At 30.7% G+C, this 27,922-nt stretch overlaps 4 protein-coding genes across 4 annotated transcripts in view; 2 read left to right on the forward strand and 2 right to left on the reverse strand.

Moving 5' to 3' along the window:
* The window catches only part of LOC130899111 (uncharacterized), a 40,051-nt gene extending 39,034 nt beyond the window's left edge, over nt 1–1,017 (reverse strand). The window contains exons 1-2 of the mRNA XM_057808886.1: nt 855–1,017; nt 579–706 (exon numbers count right to left, since the gene is read on the reverse strand). Of these exons, the coding sequence (XP_057664869.1) occupies nt 579–706; nt 855–936 (210 nt within the window). The 5' untranslated portion in view covers nt 937–1,017. The remainder of the gene's footprint in view (nt 1–578; nt 707–854) is intronic.
* Nucleotides 1,018–1,243: 226 nt separating this feature from the next.
* LOC130899128 (geranylgeranyl transferase type-2 subunit beta) lies at nt 1,244–6,100 on the forward strand. The gene is made up of 3 exons (XM_057808909.1): nt 1,244–1,554; nt 1,627–2,036; nt 2,946–6,100. Exons 1-3 carry the CDS (start codon nt 1,345–1,347, stop codon nt 3,319–3,321), a joined length of 996 nt encoding a protein of 331 aa, XP_057664892.1. The 5' UTR covers nt 1,244–1,344; the 3' UTR covers nt 3,322–6,100.
* A 3,367-nt stretch (nt 6,101–9,467) lies between these two features.
* Nucleotides 9,468–22,640, forward strand: LOC130899409 (cysteine protease ATG4A-like). The gene is made up of 8 exons (XM_057809337.1): nt 9,468–9,822; nt 17,039–17,128; nt 17,359–17,704; nt 18,605–18,684; nt 19,033–19,166; nt 19,702–19,935; nt 20,126–20,294; nt 22,352–22,640. Exons 1-8 carry the CDS (start codon nt 9,654–9,656, stop codon nt 22,408–22,410), a joined length of 1,281 nt encoding a protein of 426 aa, XP_057665320.1. The 5' UTR covers nt 9,468–9,653; the 3' UTR covers nt 22,411–22,640.
* On the reverse strand, nt 22,637–27,922 carry LOC130899403 (protein phosphatase 1L). Its single transcript, XM_057809326.1, has 2 exons — nt 27,640–27,922; nt 22,637–27,383 (listed from the first exon to the last, which is right to left on the reverse strand). The coding sequence occupies exon 2, from the start codon at nt 27,314–27,316 to the stop codon at nt 25,892–25,894; it is 1,425 nt and encodes a 474-aa protein (XP_057665309.1). The 5' UTR covers nt 27,317–27,383; nt 27,640–27,922; the 3' UTR covers nt 22,637–25,891.

Consider the following 27,922-nt stretch of genomic DNA (forward strand, 5'->3'; position numbering starts at 1 on the left):
TACCTATTTCATTTTACTGTGAAAAAATATACATCCTATGGTATCAAAACAAGTGCCACAGTTCATCAGTCTCGATAAGAATTTTTAGGTATTGACTTAACACACATGATAATTTTAATAAAGATTAAAAATTACATGTTTAATTTACATTTACAACAATTAATCCATTAAGTGAGTTTATTATTTTAAAACAGTTTTACATTGTCTGTGACTGAAAAAACATATGAAGTTTTTTCAATATTACTTAGTATAGTTATATTCTTCTTTTATTTCGATTTTTATAACTTCAAATTTATAACATAGTTGGCAAATATTTGAATTTTTCCAAAAAAGAAAAATTACGTTTGCCTTATTTGATACCAAAGCATTTGGAGTATTTTAAGTGTAATTCGTAAAAATTATTCCTTGGTAATTAAAAGAAAAATATTAATTTTGTAGTTTCTCGATTTGAATAAGATAATATGGATTTACTAAAAATTATATATGGTTCATGATGCATATGAAGTATGTTGTTCATACATTTTTTTTTAATTCTTGGATTGTTACCAAATAGTATAAAAGTTATAGAATTTACTTACTTCTAACTTGGCGCTGTTTTGAAAAATTGTTTGTGCTTTGTGTGTAAGTTGTGCAAAGCAAGAACTTAAAGTGCATAGCTTTTGACGAACGTTGAATACCAAACTAGCTTCTTCAGATTCCAACTCACCTTAAAAAAAATAATATTTAATACATAACAAACGTTGTTTTTTTCAGTAATGTGTAAAAACATTCAATATTTTTACATCGATAATTACAACGTCGAATAAATTAAGAAAAAAAACACGTAAAGCATTTTTCAAAGGCAGAAAACTTACTAATGTTCAAATCTAAGTCTACGAAGGCCTTATCAAATTCTTTTTCTAAAATATCTAACCACCTAAATCCGACACTAGCCATTTTACACAATATACAGTATCCAAGAAAATTGCCACCATTTATAAATTATCAGAAACGTCAATTGTAGACGTTGACAACGTTAATAACTCTTCTCTATAATGTCAGTTGATTCTAGTAATGATAAGTAAGCAGTTTATCTCAACTTTTATCACATGAAAATCATCAATTATTTCCTATAATAAGAAACTTAGTGGACACTATGTTATTAGAAGATGATGAAAATAAATAACATAAAATTAATGGTAACATACTGGTAGCTTTACACAAACAGTGTAAAAGGTTATAGTTCAAATACACAGTAGACGATAATGACATTTCCTAAAACGTCACAACTTACAAATGTCATATTAATCAATAAATTTTAAAATATATTTTGAGTAGTATATACACACTTTTTATCTAAATAAAATGTCGGATTTCTTTGTCAAAGATGTAACCCTCCAAGAAAATATTCCAACTACAATACTTTTTGATAAACATATAGATTTTATTAAAGAATATGGTCAAAAAGAAAGTAGCTATGACTATGGTATGACCGATTATTTAAGAGTTTCGGGTATGTATTGGGGTCTAACAGCTTTGGAATTTATGCATGCTCGACCCCCTAATAAAAAAGAGGTAAGGAATATCATTTGTCATGCCTGGTACAGATATATTTTGATTTATATTGAAATGTGTTTTGTTTTATAGATTTCGGAATATATAAAAAAATGTCAAGACCCAGAAAGTGGTGGAATAAGCGCTTGTATTAATCATGATCCCCACATACTACACACTCTTAGTGCAGTGCAGATACTTTGCATTTATAATAATCTTAAAGCTATTGATGTAGATGGTGTAGTAAAATATATAGCAAGTCTCCAATTACGGGATGGTAGTTTTTCAGGAGACAAGTGGGGGGAAGTAGATACTCGGTTCTCATTTTGTGCAGTTGCTACTTTATCACTACTAAATAGAATGGATGCAATTGATATTGACAAAGCAGTTGAGTTTGTGTTATCTTGTAAAAATTTTGATGGTGGTTTTGGATCTAGACCACTCTCAGAAAGTCATGCAGGTCTTATTTACTGTTGTATTGGATTTTTATCAATAACTAACAGGTAATTCTTTTAAAATTTGTAACTTGTTTTGGATACATTATGTGTTAAAAAACAATAAGACCAGTTTGAATTATGTAGTTGACACACATTTTGATTTTTTTCTGTTTTTATAGTGGTTCACTTAAACCTGACATATGTTCACAGGTTCAGCCATTTTTCATTGTTCATTTGTTATTAAAAAAAATTAAGATGGATCAAATAATCTCTGTTACATTTTATATGAAAAAAATCAGAAGTATCATTAATTGAAGGAATTTGCAATGAGATACTGCACTAAGTGAAATAATCGCTTGTTTGTAATTCTACTAAAAACAATGCTGTAATCATACCTAAACTACAGTTTAATTGAACTAGACCCACAGTGGACATTTTCTATTCACAAAATTAACATATGAAAGAACATTGGAAGAAAGTACTCAAGACTCAAAAGCACCTACCAAAAGTACTTGAGAATAAAAAAAGTACTTGTACAAACATATTTGAAGGGAGAAAGTAGCTATTGATAAATTAATAAATATTTTTAGAGACAAACAAAATTCACCTTTTGATCTTTATTTACTTTTGTGTAATGGCTGTGAGTTTTAACCTAATTGTAGGAATGTTTGTAAGTTGTAAAATAAATATTAGATAACAATTAGATAGAAAAGCAATATTTTTTATAATTGTATTCACATCTACTCATTTTTCATATCCTTATCTATTTATTCCATTTAAAACCTCTTCTCTTCTTCAATAAACACCAAAAAATATTTAGTTTTAAATGAGAAAAAGCTTTCACCATGTCAATTCACTTTACACATTATGTAACATGGAATTAAATGATACTGGACTATAAAATAAATGATTACTATACATTTATTTTGAATCATCACATTGAAAAAAAATGTTGATATGGGTATTTTTATTCAGGTTGGATGCTGTAGATAGAGATACCCTGGCATGGTGGTTGTGTGAAAGGCAATTACCATCTGGTGGTTTGAATGGAAGACCTGAGAAATTACCAGATGTTTGTTATTCATGGTGGGTATTATCATCACTAACTATTCTAGGAAGGCTTTGTTGGATAAATGCATCTTCATTGAAAAATTTTATTCTGGCTTGTCAAGATACTGAAACTGGAGGATTTGCAGATAGACCTGGGGATGTTCCAGATCCTTTCCATACAATATTTGGATTAGCTGCATTATCACTTTTAGGACATGATTCTGTGAAACAAGTTAATCCTACTTATTGTATGCCACAAGAAGTTATTGATAGATTACAGTTGAAACCTCAAAAATTATGAGTTTCACAGCACACAGTATTGTTTAAAAGTAAATTTCAAGCATTGCTTATGTTATGATAAGATCAAAATCGTATTTTTATTAATTTTTAAAGGACATACCAAAAATAAGTTTAATACTACAAAATTACATGGAACTGAATGTTTTCTGACATTTTAACTACTAAACCATATATGTATATATTTTTGAAAATGCCTATTATAGATTTCAATTACAATAATAAAGTTAAAAAAAAAATAGAAGAAAAAATATTTTGAATAAATTCTGTATAAAATATCTAAACATTAGAAAATTGTTGGATGAAACCTTCCCAGATTGCTCGTGTTGAAGAAGTGAGGATAGAGGAAAGTGAATTGCTTCATGTTCAGAAAGATAATCAAGAATGATTGATGCCTCGATATATTATGTGTGTTGAAAATTGATAGTGAATAGCTTGTAGAGATTCTGTGATTTTGGTTGCAAAATCAACGTTTAATTCAATTCCGATAACGTTAATAAAAATACAATGTGATTTTGGTTAACTACAAAAATAGCTCAGTCATAGATTAGAGACCTCCTAGATACACAACTTCAATGAGTATTTGATTAACACTATATGATGAAAAAAGAAATTGATTTATGATAATAGAGTAATTTCCACCACGAGTACAACGTGATGAGAACATTAAAATTTCAAACCAGTTTATTAATTGGATAACTATAGTCTGTGTTCAGTTTCGCCTTACAGTGTTGCCTATAAAGGTCACCTATATCTGTGTTGTTTCAAAACCAATACAATATTTTTTTTAATATAATTTTCTTAATCTATTGATCGTCGTCTTATTCAAATTGAATTGGCAATTGTGAGACCAATCATCACATATGAGACGGAATCATTAAAGAAAACCCCCTCCTTAATAATGACCAACATTGAGACATACCTCAGGACGATGCATCGAAAAAGTTAAACTTTTACAAAAACTTCATCTCAATAATAAGTGGGATCAAAACATCATATAAGAAATGCAATTAAATGGTATATGGATGGATCAAAAACAGCAGACGGACCTTGAATAGGAGAACCAAGCACTTTGAAAGCCTGGGCAGCACACCAAGCATTTTTCAAGCAAAAATTTATGCAATCGAAGAATGTGTTCAGTTCAATTTAGAGACGCAAATAGGAGATCATCATCCTTTCCGATAGTCAAGCAGCCATTAGAGCTTTAAGCTCATAAAATCCAAACTCGTTTGGGATTGCCTAGCAATACTGAACAAGCTAGGCATGAAAATTAAAATTACTCTACAATGGACTCTGGAACACACTGATGTGAAGGGAATTGAATTAGCTGAGAATCTCGCTAAAGCAGGGGCTAATAAGTCCTTCTTGGGACCCGAACCCTTCTGTGGTATCAGCTACAGAACAATGGAAAAAGCACTCGAAAAGAAAGTAGGAGGATAGGAGCAAAACCAATGACACTAACCAACCCCAGAGCACTACACCTAGATGCGTATGAAATAGGAGACGAAGATCTCTGACAACTAAAGCCATCCCACATTCTAGACGTTTTAAAAGGAGTGGGATTGATGGATAAGTTGTAAACACTGGGTTCTCCAGTATCGCAGCATGAAAGGGGAACACAATAGATCCTTTGAGTCGCAGTGTATACGAATTCCAAATCCATACATACAAGCTCTATTGAAATTCATATTGGTCTAACCATTTCAACTCTCTAGAGTAGCACAGCTTATTTTTGGGTACTGGCTATTTAGGTACCTTTTTTCCTAGAGGTAAAAGCAACCTTTTCCAGGGGTTCAAAAATTTTATGACCAATGTTACCTCAGAAATCGATGTATTGACTAAGCAGCTTGTTTTAAAGATTTGTTATAATTGATATTTTCTAAGTAATTAAACGATTGAAACTTTGCATTGTTCAGTTAAAAAATGCATTTTAATCTTTTTTCAAGAATAACTATAATATTTCAACTATCGAATAAAAACATATAGAACACAAATATAGCTATTAAAAAACGAAGAGATTTATTGTTCAATGACATCAATAGCACTGTTTCATTGGCCGATGAATGATTGTTATTTTTTACGATCACCGAAAATGAAAACCTTCAAGGTTAATAACTCCAAAAAGAATGAAATTTTTGGAAAAAATTTGAGATACTGAAAATGGAAAGCTCTTAAATATGAGCACTGGTATGATATCTCTATAAAAATTTTGATTGACATACAAAAAAATTGAAATTAATCATATCAAATGTGCATTTAACTTGAACAGTTCTAATTCAACTGTTTGGAATGCTTATTTTATAAAAAATTATTAATTAAATTAAAAATTTCATTTTCGTAATTCTGAAGGAAATGCATTTTTCTTATATAAACAAAAAAATAAATTTCTTATTTCTTAGACCTTTTTATATGTTTATGTTTCTAAATGTTTTCGATTTTAGGTCTCTTCTGTTTCAAAATTAGTTTTTTCAATAATTTTTGGAGTCTTTATCAAAATATTATATTGACACTGACAACTTGCTTATTTATATTCTTCATCATGAATATCAAAAAAAGAATAAAATCAAACTAGACCTTTTGTTCTAATAAGAAAAATCCTTGGTCCTTACATCTTAAATATATAGCAGTAATCAATTAAATTACTTGTAGTTTTATTGGAATTTACAAAATAGAACTATAAATATAAATTGATAGTTATATATATATATATATGTATATATGTAATTTGATCCAACTTTATTATTCAAATAATTAATGGTCTCAATAAACTGATCATCAACGTTGATTGTTGTTATTAATCGTAGTTTCCATTAGTCTGGAACAAATGGCGCCTTAAGCGAATTTCTTTACAGAGAACTGTAAAATTTTGTCATTTGCACCTCAAATAATTCTTCATTGTGTCTTCCTTGCGTGAATTACTTCGAATATTGATTTTTACTTCTAACACAGTTATTCAGAGAACAGTGAAATTCAATCACTATTTTTAGTAAAATGCCGCCCAAAAATCCAACCTTAATGCCCGTAGCCAGAAGACTCGATGTGCACGTGTTGAAAGAGCTCATGAATCAGTCGAACAGAGAGCAGAAAGAAATGCATCTCAAAGAATTCGCACACGAGAACAGCGTGATAATCGCTGACAAGAAAATACGATGGACAAAAGATGCAATTATTGTCAGGCGTTAAAATTTCGCAATGAAACACCCGGCATGTGTTGCGTATCAGGAAAAGTTGTATTGTCACCACTCCCTACTCCACCTGAACCTTTGAAATCCCTTCATTCTGGCGTTTCAAATGAATAAAAATTCTTTTTGCGTAAGACACGAAAATTTAATTCTTGCTTCCAAATGACGTCGTTTGGAGCATCCAAAGTTGTGATTTGTCATCTAATGGTCGAATTTTGAGACAACATTCAAAATTCAAGGTCAGGTATATCATATAATTGGATCATTGATGCCAATGCCAAATGAAGATCCAAAATTTCTTCAAATCTATTTTATGGGCAATTGTGAAGAACGTGTAACAACTCGATGCCATTATAATTTCATTGAACAAGCAGTAGAGGGAGCAATTGTATTGTCATTAGAATTATTTCAAATCAAATCACTCAACCACAGCAACGCGTGGCCGGGTCTGCTAATATATATATATATATATATATATATATATATATATATATATATATATATATATATATATATATATATATATATATATATATATTCCCCAGAATTCCTCTTTTTAAAGTCAACTTCAGGTAAAAGAACATCATTATCATTAGAATATTGTATAATAATGTATTCTTTCATTTTTGACTATATTGGAAATTATTATAAATAAAATTGTGTAAAATTGAAAATAACTACTCAATATGAAATATGCTTCTTGCAGTTCGATATGTATAAACATTATTAAAATACCTAGCAAAGTGTTTATATATCGTGCCACATTTTAAAATATGATTCCGGATATTTTACTGGATTTGCAATGTTATCAAAGCTTAATTCGAATAAGTATCACTATATAAAAAAACGCCATCGAATTCTATATTAATTATGAATTAATATGAGAACTTAAATTTAAAAATTTTTCACAGAAGAAAATATTTGTTTAATGGAATTAAACTATGTGAAATATTTTAAAGTTATTTTCAACTTTAAACATTTTACTCTTGACCAAAAATCACTTTTTTTGATAAACCTCGTATATGATTGCTAAATTTTGATATGTGATGTTTGCATTTTGGATTTTGGACCAATGCAAACTTTTTGTAAAGAATAACTTAGTGTCCCATATGTAGCCAACTTACGTACACATTGTGTGTGAAAATGGTATGCATAAATCAATCAATTTGATAGTTTTAATGAACAAAATCTAACATATTTTCTACAAATAATTATGATCTCTTTCTTTCCTTCAATAATGCTAACAATGACTATTGATCATAATATTATTCGTGTTAGTATAATCAATGTGTGTGTTTATAGCTATCAAACTCAAACTTTATTGTTCCACACAAGCATTACAAAAATCACAATAATATCTTCAGGAGCTAAAAGGTAAAATATTTATTGGATATTTAATACGTAAACTTTTGTTGAATTAGGATTTCTGTAAATTGATATTGAAAGAATTTATTAAACACAATCGAGCGTATACCTATAACTCTTTATGTACATACTATAAAAACATCTATAGATAGCTGATTCCATCAGATATTTCATTAATACCTGATAAACTAAATAAATAGAAATAATCAGAAATGGGTTAGGATACTTTAATTTTTATTTGATTTTTTATAGAATAAAAAATATCAAATGAAATAGACCCGTTGGATGAAAGAATTTTTTTATTCATAATTGAACGATTTATTATTGCGGGTGCTATTATTGGTATTTTATTATTTGACTGATGACCTGAAGGTTCACGTAGGTTATAAGAGAGCTTTTCGAAAACTGTCATCCTGGATCGGGTAGATAACGAAATTTTGATCAGTTTCCGAGCATCGCGTTCCGTTTTTAGTAAAAATTTACAGCCCAACCTACAAAAACGTTTTCGCGCGTTATAACTTAATACGTTTATTATGTGTATACACACTAATTCAGTTTGTGTAATGGGTTTCAGGTATTTTAATAATTTTATTACTGAGCAGTTATTAGCAGCTTACCAACACGTAAAAAAATCGCAACCTTCTGTAATCTGTCGATTACGCTGCAAATAAGAATTTATGATAGATAACCATATTCGAAGGTTTAATAACTTTTTAATATTCACGAAAACAAAAACAAACAACCTACTACAGTAGAATTGTAGGAAGGATCCTAGCATGTCTGTAACCCGATTAATTTCCTTACAACAGTGAACGGAATACGGGTTAATTTGTATGAATGGATAAAACTCAGAGAGCTCAGAGAAGCCCTTGCGTGTTCATATTGATACTTAGCTTCTTCTAAAATGTAAACGTTTGGACAAGATTTCTTCAATTCTTCGATGGAATACGGTGGGCAGTGCAACCTCCGCTAGGAAATTGATTTCAGAAATTACAATCTCGTTAGTCAGTGGTGTTAGTTTTTAATAGAATGAAGAATCATAAATTACAGACGACTCACTGGCAAAAGGAGTTACCTACCTGCTTGAAAGATATCAGACAAACGAAAGTCATTGCTCTGGCTTGGCTTCCCTGCTGGTGAATCGTGCTATATCCATTTCAAAATGGAAAGTAGGATGGTTTTTGTACCCGATATGAATGAAGTAAAGAGACATTTATTAATAAGATAGTATCTAATGTTTCAATTAAAATTCGCCTACCACAACTATCTAAGATAATTCTTAGAAAATATTATGCCTTATAAACGCAACGAGGGAAGCAACAGACAGTTCAGTAAAGCTCAAAAAAGTAGAGGAAAAAATGCTTGTCAAAAATGATAAGTAGGTATTATTGCCTATCTAGTTTTTACGATATATGATATCCAATTTTATTTATGTATCGCTTCTCCTTCGAAGATTCGTTTCTCATTATTATTCAATTAATATTACAGATTCAATGATAAAATTCAATTACATTTATTCCTTACAACCATTTGCCAGTCCGGCTCTGGCAAATGAGTATAACATTCTTTCGCGTACGTATATTTGCTGGTCATATAAACCAATATTTTTTATAATATACAATAGTGACAGTGTAGACATAGGTACTGAGTGTAAATTGATTAAATTCATTAGCATTCATTCGCTTTTGTTTAGTAAACAATTATGAAAACATTACCGCATAACTCGTGATATTTTTTCGGACGCTTCAGTACTAGTGTCGAGTTCAAACCATTATCAATCCTTGTCTGTATGATAATTTTGCAATGTTTTAATTTTCAAATAACATTTTATTCTTACTGGATTTATTCTAAACTACAAAAAATGAGTCCTGATGATAGTAAAACATATAGAACATTGGGACGGAAACTTAGTAATTTTTTTACAAAGAAACAATCATTTAAGAAAAAATTCAAAGCAGGTAGGTTCATTTATATTATTATCGGCTATGTACTTACCTAGTGAAAACGCGTTAAGGGGTTTACGATTGCATTCAACTCTATAATCGGGTTATTTTATATTATTAAGATACACTAGAATGTACAATTTTAGCACGTTTATATTATCTTTATATGTACAGTTTGTCCCACATAAGAATCGACACAGAGCAAAGGCTTATAAGGGAGCCCAAAATTCACCTTAATACCAAATGTGGTACACTGTATGAGACTGTTAAGGACATTAAGTAATGGTAAGTAGAATGCGATCGAACCATTCTGGAGGGTTATTTAGGGGTGACCTAACCTTAAAATTTCACAGAAGTTTCTTATTTTTATACATACCATATTTATTTGATTCTGAAACTTTTTTGCTCTTGGAATTCCTCATTAAACTTTTCAAAGTAAGGTCACCTCCAATTGATACTCCAGGATGGTGCGATTGCCTTCTACTTACTATTACTTCATGCCCTCAGCAGTCTCATACAGTGTACCAAATTTTATATTTTTATGTTGAAATTATTTTTTTTTTTTCGAAATTTTAATGCCTATTTTAAATCCTTATAACTCCTCAGGGATGCAACTAGATATAGAGGTAAACTGCCTGCTCTATGTCGATTCTTATGCGGAATTTACTGGTCAGGAAGATCACCTATTAGCTGATTGCAAGTTCTAACCTAGAATAAGATTTTGATCAGATTATCCAAACATCGCATTCCGTTTGTGGTAAAAATTTTACATTTAAATCTCAACCTATAAAAAATTACTTTAGTTTCATGCGTTAATTTTTCATATTTTCTTCTTTATAGTCTTTCTATGATATTACAGTGATACATTTTACAAGTTTGATAATTATTATTGAGCAACAAACGAATCGACCCGTTAATCCTCTATCATATACAAGGATTTTAATACTAAAAAACTATTATTTCTATTGGAAATCCAAAAACTACAAAGAACGCAAACCACAACGGCCAAAGTACCTAATCGTAAAAAACCATATACTCAGAATTAATAATTTTTTTAAAAGAAACAAACGAAAGAACCGTTCAGCTGATCAATTTTACCCATTGGTATATTAGAAGGGATCCTATCATATGGCTATGACCCGTTACCTTCTTTCAGTTTCCGAACATTATTCGGATTAATTTTCTACATTCAGGTCGTAATGTTTACTTGTTCTTAGTTTCCGAAAAGGCATTATGTCACCTCATACGATGACGGAAGACCGTGATTACGGTCTCATCGCTATCTTTAAAACGTCTGCGTTCCAAATAAAACAAATATCTTAGATTAACTTCACGAATAGTCTAGGGATAGATCTGTTTACAGATAATTGGAACCATATACGAGTTCTGTCTATTAAATAACGAGACTGGTTACGAAAAAGGGTTTTATTATATTCTACATTCGAATGCTTCCCTTCAATATATTCTCATACCCTCCTCTCGCCACGCACCTTTTCATACGTTTTTTCTATTGATCGAAGCAGTGCTAGAAGTCATCTTTGGCGAGGGCCTTTAGGAGCTCTGCTGTTTTTTGCTTTACCGGTTCCATCGACTTGAATCGGGTCCCTTTCAAAGCAGATCTTTTTCTAACCTTTCAAAGAAATCTGAGCAGAGCTGTTGACGTAAGAGCATCAGGAGTCAGATTTTTTAGCACCAACTAGGCACAGACTTTTTTCATGTGTAATTCCTCGTGTGAAATTTCTCTAACCGTTTCTTTATCGGCGCTCACAGCCTCAGCAATCATCCGGATGCTCATTCGACGATCTTCACGCACAATTTGGTTGATTTTGGTCACTGTTTCCGGAGTTGAAACAGTCGCAAGGCTACCTGGACGCTGGTCATCTTCAGTGCTCTCTCGGCCTTCACTAAAGCGGCTACACCATTCAAAAACACGCGCACGAGAGTGAGAATTGTCCCCATAGGCCTCTTGCAACAATTTATAGTACTCAGTAGGAGTACATGGTTTTTGGTAAGAGAAAAAAACATTCGCTTCAAACCGCTACTGCCCAAATACTATAATAGGGACGGAAACGTGCTTTGGGACGTGCATAGACAAGATATCTAGATACCCACCGCACTACTCGTTTTTTACCCCACCCATCTAGGGCGTCCTCTAATAGCCAGACCTCGTATTTATATTGGCTTATCTTCGTTATTTGCACATTATAGCATACATGAATAAAAAATGTATCTAATAGTTATAGGTACGCCCTACCTCAACCAGTAAGATTAATATATTTTAGGAAGACCTGATAAAAATCTTTTTTAAAAATGTATAAAAATCAGCCTCTTACCAAACATGGTTATTAATCACTAATAATTTCATTGTGTGTACAAGGTAGTCAATAATATCGTTGCAATAAATTGTAAATAATTCTGAATAGATACATTACAATAATGCTTATATGATTTTTGAATGGTTCTTATCATTATTACCACTATTGCTACCAGGACCGATAAAATGACCGTTTTTAAATTTTAAATTGGAATTTCCTACTTTTAACATAAGTGATTCGTATTTAAACTTTACGACTTTTCCTCATATATAATATGTACTCGTATGTTAAATTTTTCAATATTCACTTATTTTTTTATTGTTGTTTCTGAGAAAAATTTGTAGTGTCTTACTTACCAAACCCTGTCATTTGACCGGTAGTACGAATTATACATTTTTTAATAGTTTGTTTGATAAGTGCCTTCCAGAAAATGGTTTACGGCACTTGCAAGTGTTCACAGTTTTCGCTCGACTATCCGTTTAGTGTTGTTTATTCATATTTTTATAGTTAGGACGGCATCTGTGATAATTGATAAGAATATAATCGAACTCATAAGAAAATGCACAGGAGAGGCATTTAGAGTGTTGGGATATGAATGGGAACTGTATAGATACTGCAGTTATATACATTTTTTGCAATTCTGTATGCACGCGGCCCATATGAGGCTAAGAATATAGATAAATTTCTTTAATATCTTATTTCTTAGACCTTTTCATATATTAATGCTATAAATGTCTCTTCTGTTTTAAAATTAGTTTTTTTAATAATTTTTGAAGAAAGATATAATTTGACGTTTCGAAGTCTTTATCAAAATCAAGAACATTTAGATGCATTAGAATATAGATATAGCACTTCTTTGTAATAAAAATTAAGATTATGATATTCATTCTATTTGACGACAGAAATCAACTAAGACAACGGTTACAAACCGATAAATTCGCAATAATTTCCGAAGTTTGGTACAAGTTTAATGAAAACAGTCAAATTGTTATAAACCAGGACTAAATATTACTATTGACGAACAATTGTTTCCTACGAAAGCAAGGTGTAGATTCACTCAATACATGCCCAATAAACTGAACAAATTTAGTATAAAATTTTGGTTAGCATCCGATGTATGACTTTCCATATTTAAAAGAAGATGAAAGTAGAGAAACCTCAGTTCATCTTGGAGAGTTTGTTACTATGAAATTAGTAGAACTGTTTGTAGGATATGGAACAAATATAACCACGGATAACTTTTTTACAAGCCTAACTTTAGCAAAAAAACTAAGATGAGAGTAAATTGAAAAGACTGGCCAAACTGAAAAACGACGACAAGGCACTTTTCTCAACCAAACTCTATCGCTCAAATAATTGTATGTTGACAGTTTACAAAGCCAAACCAAGAAAGTTATAATTCTCAGTTGAATAAATTGACACCCGAACACCGGAGACAATTCATTTGTAATGACAACAAATTTGGCGTAGACGTGACCGATCAAATGGTCAGAAATTAATCGGTAAAATTTAACTCTCGGAGTTGCCTTTGCAAGTATTTTTCAATATCTTGGATTGAGCCGGGATAAATACATGGGTGTTATATAAAGAAACTACGGAAGGTATTTCTATTCCAATTGGCAGAAGAACTTGCCATCGAATACCAACAAAAGCTCGACAAAGAAAATCAACCAATTCCCAGCGCAAATACAAGTACAGGCTTCCGTGAACGGAAGCATTCAATATTGAAAAATATAATTGTTAAAGACCGGTCATTTGACAACAAAAATTATACATACGGACCCTAAGTGGCTAATCTTACATCATCATCCAGATGCAGAAGGTAGTTGTAAAAATTATGTGTGATTCACAAACTAAAAATTGTATTTGTTTTTCATATATTACATATAAAATAATAACATAAAAGGTTAATATGCAATATCTCCACAGTCACAGTTGTACGACAATGTAAGTATATTTAAAATGAAAAATCTCGTATACCACACTCATAAATCTAAGACCACTTAAGCCACAGATCAACCATATACCTAAACCACATACTCCCTCTACATGTGCAACTTAAAGGTATTGCAGATTAAAGCAAAACATCGCATCCCACAGTGACAGGTGTAGTTTACGAGATTTTGACATTTGTCATAACCAAAAGTAACACACACTGTGTTTGTTTTGTGTTGTTAATGTTTTAAAATTTTTTGAAATTAGTAACAAAATCAAATATAATGTACGTAAACGAAGTAGATTACTTGATGAAATGTGTTTACCGTCTGCAAGTGAGTGCCCAATTAGTTTTAGTATATTAACTAGTAATTTGAAAAGTGACAGGTGTGATTCTTGAAATGTACCTAGGAGACTAAGAAAATAGTGTATGCTCCGTTTACAACTCATAAAACCTTTGGGAGTGATTGATAGAAGTCTGCTGTAATGATATGGAGCTAATGGCTAAAGCCGTATATGAACTGTTTGAAGTTATGTTGCTTTTGTATGTATTTTGGTTTGTGTAGGAGAAAAATGTCTAGTAGTTCAAAAGAAAATCAACCGATTGTGCTAGAAACTGTGCCTCCAGATGAACTCGTTGGCCAACCCTGAGCCTCAAATCTTTCACAATTATTTGCAAAGTTTTGAAGACATTTTGGAAAATATTAATAATAATGAGATAATAGCTACTCTACTTACTGTCGATTCCGTCGAAGAATTCTTTTTAGACGCAATCAGTACGAGAAAAATTATGCACCACAGAAAGTGAAACGTACAATATTTCTCAAGCTTTGGCTCATAGTGTAACCAACATGCAATTTAATGAAGTACCAAATAATACAAATTTGGAGATTATGGAGGACGAAACAGATGATAATAAAAGAATAAACATCCCCAGGTTAGGAGACACGCGGACTAAGGAAAAAGCCTCAGCCATGATATCATGTAGGAACAGTGAATTAGATTTGGAAATCGATTCAAGAAAATGAACAACATGAAGACGGTGGATCATATAGCAGCAATGAAGAAAATGTGACTTATAAACGTAAAATGAAATCTTGTAAACAACTGTGAAAGGGAAAAAATAAAATTCTTCGCTAGAGAGAACATAAATATACCCGATTTAAAAAAGACGGCAAGGCAAGAAGATACAAACAAATTGCCCCTAAACCCGAAAGAAAAATGGACCCACCTTGTAATAACAATCTTTGTAAAAATAGTAAACAACGTTCCTGTTCAAATATTTCCGAAAAAAGGCAGCTTTCCGAAAGTTTATGTAGCCAAAGAAGATACACAAAAAATGAAAATTTATCAAAAAACTTTTCGATATTTTATAGTTTAACAATAGATAACTAGAAAACGAATGTCTTCTCTTCGTCTAGGAGAATTTCAAGTCAGCTCACGGATTAAGACGGCTGAACATGCTATAGGGCGGCTCACTTACGCGAAAAGAAAAATAGCTGTGAGGAATTTTTAAATCAGTTTTTTGATGAATTGTCTTTGTTGCCATCCCATTATTGTCGCCAAACATCGTCAAGTTGTACTTGTATCAAAATGTGTCCTCAAAAACGGCTTTGTTTAGGGAGTATCTTTCCAGATGTGAAACTGAAAATAAAAAATCTATGAGTCGAAAAACCTTCGATGGCCCGTTTCAAGAAAAAATCTTGCCATTCATTAACCGAAAAAAGATAGGTGCAATCTTTGTTGTCAGTATGAAGTAGGAAATTTGGAAGAAGGATTTTGCTATACAAATTGCTAAAAAAGATAGAGCAAGGCAAGAAAAGGCGAGTGATATGAAATTGGCCTATGATGAAGAGGCAGTAGTGTTGATGATGGAATTGCAAGTTGTGAAAGTTTCAAGTTTCAAGCTCTTTGTACTTTAAAACCAAATTATGCTGCCACAATTTTACAATTATGAACATAAAAACTAATCATGTATTGTGTTATTGGCTTAGTGAAGTTGAAAGTCTTTCTGTTTCCATGTTTGCGTCTTTGGTCGTTGATTACATTTCGAGATTCACTGAAAATGGTAAGTAAATTATAATTTACGCTAATGGGTGTGCCTACCAAAATAGGGACAAGATCATGACCAATGTTCTTTTTTTATCGGAGTGGGCATGCGCAAATGTGATTTTTTCAAATTAGAATTGAGACTAAAATCAAAGAAACTAAAAAAATTTACCTGCCTTCGACTTATTTGTCAATTACACGAGATACTCGCAGGAATTCATTTCCTTATTGTGCAAAAAGGGTCAATTATGGCTTATACCGTGACTTTTCTGTAAAAAACTATCAAATATATAGTAGTATAAGACCAGGAAGCAAAAATGTTACGGATATCCGAACGATAAAATACACCTCCGAATGAATAATTTTGTATAAACTTAATTTTGATTATCCATGGACTGAGGTTCCCCAAATTATATTATTGTAATTTAATAGGTTATGTTAACCCACATATGGACGATATTTGATTCCAGCAATAGCTCATAACCCAATCATAAACATCAAAATCTTAATTAAATCATATTTTTTCTTTTGAGAATCATATAGTTATTTTTTTAGTTAAATATCCAGGATTTATAGGTTTAAGGTACACCCAAGTGTAGTTGTTTTTTCCTTTCCCTTTAAAAAAAGCTTCATGGGAGTTGCGAGCTATCGAATTGTAACCGATAATAAATATTTTAAAAACAATTCTATCTAAATAACCGGTTTAGAAATGATGTATCTTTAAAAATCCTGCTCTCCCAACTCATCAGCTGATTTTTGACAGTGTCAAATACGTCAATTTATAAATATGGCGTATATTATTTAACTGTGAAAAAATAACAATGAAATTAAAGTGATGTTTCCAAAATAAATGTATTCTATAGAATTTAAAAAAATATATATCATTTAAATGTGTGTGGCAACTAGAGATATAATGGACTGTATGTTTGAAGCTTGTTTGGAAGCAACTTTGGAACCAAATGATATTCCTAAAACTACAGAGCCAGTTTGGATCTTAGGAAAGAGATATAGCGCAGTCCAAGGTATTTAACAATTCTTTCATACCTACACCAAATAAATAAAGTTCCACCTTCTCATTTCTCAAGAATACAATTGATATTAATTAACATAAATATATTTTTATTTCCTCCAGTTTTTATTTATAGAAAAATTTTAATTCAATTGTTAACAAGAAATGGCTATAGCTTAATATTTTATATTCCACAAATATTTTTTAATACAATAGATATGTGTACAATGTTCTTGATTTCAGATATAAATAAAATAAGACAAGACATAGTTTCAAAAATATGGATAACATACAGGAAAAATTTTATACCAATAGGTGGAAATGAAGGTCTTACATCAGATAAAGGATGGGGTTGTATGTTAAGATGTGGTCAGATGGTTCTGGCACAAGCTCTGGTATCTCTACATTTGGGAAGAGACTGGTTGTGGGATCCACAATGCAAAGATAATACCTATTTGAGAATATTAAAAAAATTCCAAGAAAGAAGACAAGCCCCCTATTCTATTCACCAAATAGCCTTAATGGGAGCCTCCCTTGGAAAACAAGTTGGACAGTGGTTTGGGCCCAATACTGTTGCACAAGTTCTCAAGTAATTTACTGCTTTTTATGTACCTTAGTATTGGTAGTATTCGGTTGGAATTAACTTACTCTTGTTTAAGTATAGAAAATTCCACCTGAAAATAATATGAAAACAAAAGAGTATGCTATTCTTTGATAGCAACAATCATCTACTTTTCTGGCTATGTGCTGTAGTGAACATCTTTCATATGATTCTTCTTTTGAGCATTTATTGAGTGAGTGTGTGCAACAACTGAAAAAGTAATGGAAGTTACAATATTTTTAATCAGAAATTTAACAAGAGCAAATTTTTTTTATTGACATACATTGATACTTATCATATTAATGTGTAAATTTGCTTCAGTATCATGATTTATCTTGCAAGGATTTTTTATTTTCACTTAATGCACAAAAATCTTTTCTGCTATAAAAACCAACTTTGGATGACCTTCACAGAATTGAACCTGGAGTAATGTTCTACATGGTGTTTACAAAGTTATTACAGATTTCTTGTAACCAGTTCAGAACAAAGGGCTACCAGATCAATGGTATTTTCATTCTTGTTAATATTCATTAAATTTATTAGAGACTGGAACTGAGAATATGGCAATGATAGAAACCATGGTCTTTCTCCTTGTAATTGTGAGAGATGGTATGTATTAGCAATAAAGCTGACCATTATCACATCCTCAATGTTCTTTGTGGCATTAGCCAGGAAATTATCTGTTCCTTCTCCATAAAAAATGTTGCTTCATTTGGTGTTTTTAAAAATATAGATGTGTTGGTAGTATTCTTCCATCTACAATTACTCCATTCTACTCACCATATAGTCTATTTACTTTTGTAGGTGTGAGGGTAGAAATCATTAACCAACTAGGAATAACTACTCGCAAGAAATGTCAACTCATATTTAAACCGATATATGTTGTAGGAAATTGGTGAAGTATGATGATTGGAGTAGATTAGCAATCCATGTAGCTCTAGACAATACTGTAGTGATATCAGATATAAGTAAGTCAATTTATTGAGTATAATAACAGTAATAAAATATAAAGTATGTTCAATAATCAAGAACTAACTACAAAATTTGTTCTGTTATTGAGGAAACAATAAGTAGTAACAAAAATGTATTCATTTTAGTTTGCTCATTCTAATTTATTTTGTCACTCTCATTAGTAACAAATGTGATCTTAGAGAAATAGACATATAAGGTGACACCTAGTAAGTAGGCAAAAAGCCAAACCGATTTACAAGTAATACTTTTCTGTACTTACTGTGACTTTGTCCTGTCGCTAAGCAATAATGTTAAGACATTTCATTGATTGAGTATGAAGTTTTAAATGTTGCTTTTTATTTCAGAGGAATTATGCTTATCAAAAACAAAACTTGATGGTACAAATTTAACAAATTCTGAGTGGAAACCTTTATTACTTATAGTGCCTTTACGGTTAGGACTTACTGAAATCAATCCTTTATACATTAGTGGAATACAGGTAAGATATTTCCTATTTAACAGTACAAACTGTCAGGCATAAAAGTAAGGTCACCAATAATTTGAAGTTATTTCCAAAATGTGTTATTTGGCTATTGCCAACAGTCATATATATATATATATATATATATATATATATATATATATATATATATATATATATATATATATATATGATGATTCTGCTCAACATGCCTTATGCAAATATTGCTAGTTTCCGAGATACGGGGTGTTCAAAGTTTAAATTTAAATTTTGGTTTTTGCAATAATTTTTTATGTTTTCACAATTTCTCTTTGAAAATTGGCAATTTTACGTTTTTTGGCATGAGGAATCATAATTTGCACTCCACTCTAATTTAACATTACTAATAGAGGGCGCTAGTTACACTTGTTTGTGTTAATTAAATCAGAGTAAACTTTTTTTGGGCTAAACTTGCAACTAAAATAATATACTATATATATATATATATATATAGTTATTCATTCATTGGTAAGAAGTGAGAATTTCAGTAAAAAATTCTCTATTTATTTTTTAGAAATGTTTCCAGTTTAAACAAAGTCTGGGCGTGATTGGCGGTAAGCCAAACGTTGCTCTATATTTCATAGGTTGTGTGGGCAAAGAAGTAATATATTTAGATCCTCATCATACCCAAAAAACTTGCTTTGTAGAAAACAAGGAAACAGAGGAACAAATAGAAGCAGACACAACTTATCATTGTAAATATGCATCTAGAATAAATATAGTCAAAATGGATCCATCAATAGCTATGGTAATTATATCATTTATTTTTTATCGTTACTTCTGTATATTATAATAGCACATTGAATTTTACAATCTTCATAGGCACAAAACTTTTAATTAGCGTTTGAAAGTGAGTGAGAGAACACTGAAAAATGTAGTGCATGTAAAAGATAAAGTTTACTTCTTTTTATGAGGTTGTGAATGTTATAATTTTTTAGTGCTTCTTTTGTAAAACGGAATCGGATTTCAACGATTTTTGTCTAAAAGTAGAAACAGATTTATTAAATCCACAAACAGAACCAATGTTTGAAATTAGTTACAATAAGCCAACAGAATGGTCTCCTGTATTAGAAAACGCCGTGGACGCTGGAGCTGCCTCTTTTGCAGGTAATACCTTCAGTTAGTGACATTAATAGAATTATCCCACCATGAAAGAAACGTTTATTGAATATTTCACAATTATAAGATTAATTTGACTATTACTGATATTACATGGAAATTCTCCTCCCATAGGGTTAAAAGTGATCATTTACCAATCAATTTGTCATAGAAATCTGACTCATTGAATATATAGTATGCATAAAGCATATTTCAAAATTCTGTTCTAACGGTACCAACGAGAATATAAATTGAAGTAACTCAATTCTTACTGAACTAAATGTAGAAAGTTTGTTCCTATCCCGAGATATAGTTTAATTTGGCCACAGATTAAAGACTACCTAGATGCACCCATTTAATGAGAATTTGGTCAACACATCATCTAGTAAAAATCCATAGATATTTAGACTAACACTCATGATAAAAATATTTGAGTTTCAAACTAGTTTGTTGTTTATTTGTGGTGTTTTGCGATCTACCATTTGATTTCACTTTCCAGTGTTGTTCCTCTATATAGCTAAAACCTCTCTATCAAAATTATTTAAAAAATAGTAATAATAAACTGAAAAATTTCGAATTCAATATTAAAAAAAAAGTCGATATAAATAGATGTTTTACTAGGAGCACGTGATAATTCACATGCAAGCCCTGTCGACACTTTAAAAGCTTTACAAATACATAAGTCCCTTACAATTTTTTTCGTAAAAGCTATAGTTTCTTTGAAAAAAAAATTCGTAAATCTATCAAGTCGTTTTTCCAAGGCAATCAAGCTTATAAAAACCTCATATAGACGCCAAAATTATCAATTTTCATTGAATCATTCATAAAATTACTTTCAAAGAAATGAATATTTTGGAAAAATTTTCAAATATTTTTTTTTAATTATTTGAAAAAAATCAGTTCTTATTGAAATTTTTTATTATATAATATTTTATTGAAAATATAGAAAAATCATCCAGAATCTACATCTTCATTAATGTCGATATCGGAATCTGATTTTTCGCTCGCAGATTCATCGTCATCAGTCTCAAGCCCGAACGAGGGTTGTTAAACCACTCTGATGAGACGTAATAACGTCGAAACTAGTCAGTGGTTTGAAACCCCTCCTTACAACATAAAAGAATTGAATTTACGAACATCGGTAGCAGATGGCCAAAATTCATGGTCCCAAACAGTCGTTGCAAAAAATACGTATCTAGGAAGTCTTAATCATTACATTGGCTCACATATCTGATAATAACTTTCTACCTATATCAATAAGATACTATTACATTACAATGTATGGACGTTAGATGACAGCTGTTAAATTATTAATAATTGTAATGAGTTTATAAATTAATTACTAATTTAGGTTGTCAAGCATACTAGAAAAAAGTTGAAATGTCGGAGGTTTTATATTTCTGGATAATACAAAATTCTCCACCCAAAGTTAATTAAAACTGTAGTTGCATAAAGATTAATTGAAAAACACCAGTGACAGAATCTTCGATCCATTATTAAAGTCGCAAAACACTCTTGAGATGAACTGACAAATTGAAGCTCTGTAAACAAACCATATGATAGATGATTCTCCCTTCCCCCAATCTTCGCGTAAGTATAGATGATAGTTGTACCAAATTTCGAATCTTAGTTTTCTGCATAAATGGCATTTAGAAATTTCAATTTCTCGATTTTTCAACGTCTCCATTGGGGTCAATTCACAGAAATAGGTTAGGAAGAATAGGGTTTTTGTAAGATATCAATCTTGCTATTCCACTATTCGTTGCGCATCGGAAGTTGTCACTAGTCAATTTTCTTATTTCCTGATAATGGATGAGAGGGAGATATTGTTAGGAAATTTAAAGGCAGTGAAAACATTTGTGGGAATGATAATACTGGCAGTCATTTTTTATGACAGTTTTTAAATTTACTTCTTTATTTAGATTTTGTTAGTTATTACGACAGGGTAAACATTTCAACTTGAGGCCATATTAATGACCAAACACCAAAGATATTTTTCACACCAAGTTCCTTAAAACCAGTCTGCAATTTCATCAAGTAAAGATTATAAATTTTATTTTTTTCAGATTTTCAAGAACCCACCGACAGATTTTTTGATTCCGACCACGAGTTTGAGATTCTTTAATGATTCCCACGTTTGAAGCTCGCCATTGTAAATGATTTTAATATATTTATTAATTATACTTACCACATAAAAGTGCTTATTGAATGAAAATGATCTGCATTTATTTGTTGTACATACATTCACTATCCTTTATTAATAATTTTTGTATGTATATGATTATTGGTTTTTTTTATTTATACCAAAAATTATATTCATTTGTTACCATTTCTGAATGAATAAAACAATAAAAATAACCACAACATTTATTTCACAGCGATTTACAAAGAAATAACTATTTAAAATCACAATAATCTTTGGCACAGCACAAATATGTGAAAATCAAAATTAACACGATCTTGAAAAGAAAAATAGAAATGTGTATATATACTCTCTGGCTTACCTTAAAAGGATAACACAGTTCCAGCGACAATTAACGAGAGAATTGTCACAACTACAATACATATAAAGGGTGTTTCGGGATTTGATGCAAAAAATTCGGAAATGAGTAGATGATGTAAAAATAATGCTGTGACATTAAAAAAATTTTTTAACACGACCCTTCGTGTCTGAGTTATGGGCCTTTAAAGTTCGAAATAAGAACTCATTCAAATGTACTTTCTAAACTATACATTCGAACGTTATGAATTTTTAATGGATATCCGTGTTTGACGGAATAAATAGTTCTACACTACTATCTGAAGGCCTAATGATTAACAATCCGTAACTTTTACAGGGACAACCTGTACAATCTAAAGATAGCAAAAATTAATTGTTCAATCGATTTTTCAAAAAAGATACTCTTTGTTTGACTCGATAAAATTTATGGTTTCGGAGTTATATAGATTTATAGGTCGTTATACATGCCAAGGAAATCGATCGCTATAAAGACATTCCGAAGAAATTATCATAAATAGTGATTATTTATTGAAAATACTTGCCATTAGAACACAATCAAACATTTCTAATTGCATACTATCGAGTATCGTGTTACTTACATAAGGAAAAAATTGAAATATAGAAAAATTTAGTTGGATAGCCTAAAACTTATTAAATAAAAAAAAACTATAATGAATGTTAGAAGTGGACAACTTGCACTTCTACACATTTCCGGAGTCCACGGAGGATAATTCTTTAAAATTGGAAGAACATTCCAAGATTCTGCCTTATATCATCACAGTGGAAGTTTATTCTATCGTTCCTTGTGTTTACCGGTGTTGCATATACCCAGCTTTCTAGATATCCCAAAAACTAAATTGTATTTAATTGAAGGAAACGTGGTGACCATGCAAATTGACCTCCCTGACCAATCCACCTATTAAATGATGATGAAGATGAATTTTGACAATTTTAGAAGTGGGGAGGGGCTCCATTGTGAATGTTTAGAGGAATATCATGTAACATGGAAGGAAAATCATTTTGGAGAAACTTTTAAGTAGCGCTGACCATTCAGGTTATTATCAAACACATATGGACCTGATAAATTATTACCCATTACACACATTAACGCAAAATCGATGTTGATTTTTGATTATGTTTTGATACCTCCTGTAGGTATTTTTAATTACAATTACATAATTACAATTTATGATAATTTTCTTCAAAATGTCTCTAGTGCGAACAGTTTCCTTGGCATGTATAATGGTCTACATATCTCCTAAGCCATAAATTTTATCCAATTAAACAAAGAGTACCTTTTTGTTAAAAAATAGATTCATTTTTCCTATTTTTAGATTTTACAGGTTGTCCCTGTAAAAGTTGCAAATTGTTAACCATTGGGCATGAACCGCCCCTGGCCCTCAGATAGTAGTGTAGAATTATTTATTTCATCAAACACACTACATGGACATTTGTAATCATCCATTAAACATTCATAATGTTCTGATATATAAATTAGAAAATATAAGTTCTGATTTCGCAACTTTAAATGTCTATAACTCAGAAACGAGGGGCCATATGAGAAAAATTTTTTGGATGTCACAGCATTATTTTCACGTCATCTACTCAATCCCCCAATTTTTTGCATCAAGTCCCAAAACACTGTATATTTCGAATCCGGAAGATTTTTAACTCGACATAAACTATCATCATATATCGAGTAAGCTTCCAGATTTCTAAGGTAAGTGAAATCTTAAATTGCCCAAAGCATTTAGCTTCTATAAAGAATGTATAACTATATTAAAAAAAAACAATTGCAAGAAAAAATACACTCCATCAAAACTTAATGCTTAGTTTCCTATCACACTTGGCTTTTTATATTGTTTTTTTTGTAATTATCACAAAAATGCATTAGATCTATATACAAGGTGATCCGGAATTATAAAAATTCATTTCTAGAGCTGAGTGTATGTCCAAAAATAATGGTAGTTTTATGTACACTTTTAGATAAAACTGAAGACTAAGATAGATAGAACTCTGTAAATGGTTGAATTGGAAAGTTTATTTTTCAAAATATTTTTGGAATTGAACATTTAATTTAAGATATTAATGTAATGTCACCACTTAGTGCATCCCATATAAATAGGTTTTGGAAGGTATCATTAATTCTTGTTAGTTTTAAGAAATTATTTTCTTTTCTAAGAGTAATTTGATAAATATAACTGTTTTCAATTTATTTAAAATAGGAGGTATACATGCATTTTATTGTTAATCGAATCTAACCTTCCAAAATTACCTTATATTTACATGGGATTAGGTAGGTGATAACATAAAATTAATCAACTCAATATCCCATAATTTAAACTCAGTAATCAAAACTTTGATATTTATTAGAAAAATTATGTTTCAATTCAACCTTTTTAAGGTTTTTACTTCCCTTATCATCAATTTTCAGAAAAAGTATACCTGAAATAGTACTCTTGTTTTTGAACATATTATCAACTCTAGAAATTAAAGTACATAATTCTGAACCATTTGTATATATAAAAGGCTCATTGACATCACAAAAATTTTAATAATCGCCACTGAAAATATCTGTAAGCAGTTCAGTCGAAATTTGGTAAAGATACAATATACATATATAGCAAGATTTTATCTTGCTGCTCAAGTGAGCACAATCTCGTAAGAATATTTAGTCACAGATCATAATTTGTAAATGTGAAAACATTTTTTGTACTATAAATAATTCGATTATGTTTTATATATAAAAGTTAATCCAACTGTATGTCATATCTTCAAACTGAGTTGAAAATTTAGAAATAAATTATTAATACAACAAAGTTATCAAGTAGTGTTAGATGATCTAACAATCATTTATCAAGTTGACAGATTAACTTTCAAATAAATTTTGTAATGACACATAATGGCAGATTCATAAAGTTACCAAAAAAATAGATTTTTCTAACATTCATAATAATTTCAAAATAAAACTTATGCTTATTCAAAAATGTATATAAATGAAACAAACCAGAAACATTTTCAAAACTATATTCAAGAGTATTGAAGTATTATTATTTAGGTGTTAATTTATTCATTCTCCAATAAAATGGTTTCTTCAGTTTTATGATCATGCTGTAGCTGTATACTTGCTAAAAATATTATCTTTGAAATTGATGATTACGACAGTTATGTTATCTAATGAGCCCCTATAGTATGATTGTAAAGTTAAACTTTTAGCACCATAATCAGGTTCATTTAATCTTTCTTTAACAAAATTGATCGCTTCTTCATTTGTAAATGTGTCCCATAATCCATCAGATGCCAATACTATAAAAGAGGGCTTGTGATCTTTCAAATCAAAAGTTAGAATATCTGGATCGGCAATAACCAATTTTTTATCTTTTAGTGGATAATCTCCTAGAGCTCTACTGGTAGCTAATATTCCAGCTACTCGCCAAACTCCATTGAAGGTAACAAAACCCCCAGCAGCTTTGATTCTTTTACGTTCTCTCATCTGCTGAGGTTTGTGATCAAATGATAATGGAATAGCATTGCCTTTTGCATCACACATTACTCCTCTCGAGTCCCCAACATTTGCTACAATTAGTCTAGTCCCTTCAAGAATAGCTATTAAAGCTGTGGTTCCTGCAACATCAAAACTTTTTTTTGCAATTTCTACTAAAGTTTCATCTGCTGCTAAAACTTCATCAGTTAATAACTTTTCATAATTCACAGTACCAAATTTATCAAAATAATTGGTAACAGGAACTTTTTTGAAGCTGGGGGTTGTTTTCAACGGTTTTGAGCTTTTACTAATTGGCTGAATACTATCTATTTTTGATAGTAGCTGAACATCAGTTATTTCCTTGACTCCTTTACATTCATCAGTAGTTGAACTGATTCTGCGAAAACTTTTTCTACGTTGGATAGGAGTGATAGGTTTTTCAGGATCCATTTTCTCTTCTTCCTCAATTTCTTTTGATTCCTTTTTTATTGGCTGACCTGATATTATATCTTTTATTTCAATAACTTTGTCAAGTAAATTTTGAGTAAGTTTTTCTTTGGCATAGTTAGCAGCAAATTCTCCCCCATGACCATCAAATACAGCAAATAAAGCAACCCCTGTATTATTTATATTATCATTTATAACAAACCTATCTTCCATTTTTGGTCTCCTTCCCTGTACAGCATAAGCAGCAACTGCACCTACTTTCATTTGCCAGCTGGACTTTTCCACATCTGTGTTGCTGAAGAAATTGAGCCGTTCAATTTTGGATCTGGTTGCTGATCTTCCAATATTAGACTGGAATCTACCTAATAAATTACGACTCCATTCATCTACAGCTTGGATATAAATTAACACAAATAACACCAAAGCTCCAAAAATGATGAATTCCGGTTTCATTACATATATTTTCAACAATTTCCAAATGTGGGATGTGAATGTGATATGAGATAATTTTAAAGGGATACTCCATGCTATTCGAGACATTATTTTCATGTGGGAAACATATGTTTGGTAAAATATTTTGTCATCTATTTCGTCTTCCATCTTACAAACCTGGGAGATTTTGTAATATAGGTCGTTATTTAGAACATCATTTCGTTCGCCAGTTACTCTAAAATCATCCACAATAAATTACAATTAGATTGGATTATATGAATTAATTTTTGTAAACAAGCAAAGAGAAGAGAAAAAAAGCATAATCGTGAACTTTTATCATAAATATGTTTTAAAAACTGATAAGAAATAAAAAATTTAACCTTGACTTAGATATTACAGATAAAACCTCAAATATTAGTCATTCGCATATTTTAATTAGTTGAAAAGTTACACTTTAAATATAAATAATAATAAATCTAGTTAAATAATACCTTATTTGACAAATACTCCAAATTTGATTGAATCGTTTATATTGTAAAAATATCTTTGAGGTTAGGAATATCTATTTCTATTTATAATGGAAGTGCACTGTTTAATTTGAATTTTGATCACAGGATAGCCAACGACGACCAATCAATAGAAACTGGTTTCAATATTGGTTTACTGTTTCATTTGATATTTTATAAGATTTAGGTGGAATTAATAATTTATTTAACTATTTTCATATAAATACTGCTACTAGAAATCGGCTATCTGAAATTTATGAGGTTTGAC

The sequence above is a fragment of the Diorhabda carinulata genome, chromosome 1 (assembly GCF_026250575.1).
Source record: "Diorhabda carinulata isolate Delta chromosome 1, icDioCari1.1, whole genome shotgun sequence".
Lineage (NCBI taxonomy): Eukaryota > Metazoa > Arthropoda > Insecta > Coleoptera > Chrysomelidae > Diorhabda > Diorhabda carinulata.

Bases quoted from the DNA above. Each gene is read 5' to 3' on its own strand.
- LOC130899128 (XM_057808909.1), top strand. From the start codon at position 1,345: ATGTCGGATTTCTTTGTCAAAGATGTAACCCTCCAAGAAAATATTCCA. The intron at 1,555-1,626 runs GTAAGGAATATC...TTTGTTTTATAG, and splicing joins GACCCCCTAATAAAAAAGAG to ATTTCGGAATATATAAAAAA. The intron at 2,037-2,945 runs GTAATTCTTTTA...ATTTTTATTCAG, and splicing joins TTTTTATCAATAACTAACAG to GTTGGATGCTGTAGATAGAG.
- LOC130899409 (XM_057809337.1), top strand. From the start codon at position 9,654: ATGATAATTTTGCAATGTTTTAATTTTCAAATAACATTTTATTCTTAC. The intron at 17,705-18,604 runs GTAATTTACTGC...TATATGTTGTAG, and splicing joins ACTGTTGCACAAGTTCTCAA to GAAATTGGTGAAGTATGATG. The intron at 20,295-22,351 runs GTAATACCTTCA...TATTTTTTTCAG, and splicing joins TGGAGCTGCCTCTTTTGCAG to ATTTTCAAGAACCCACCGAC.
- LOC130899403 (XM_057809326.1), bottom strand. From the start codon at position 27,316: ATGGAAGACGAAATAGATGACAAAATATTTTACCAAACATATGTTTCC.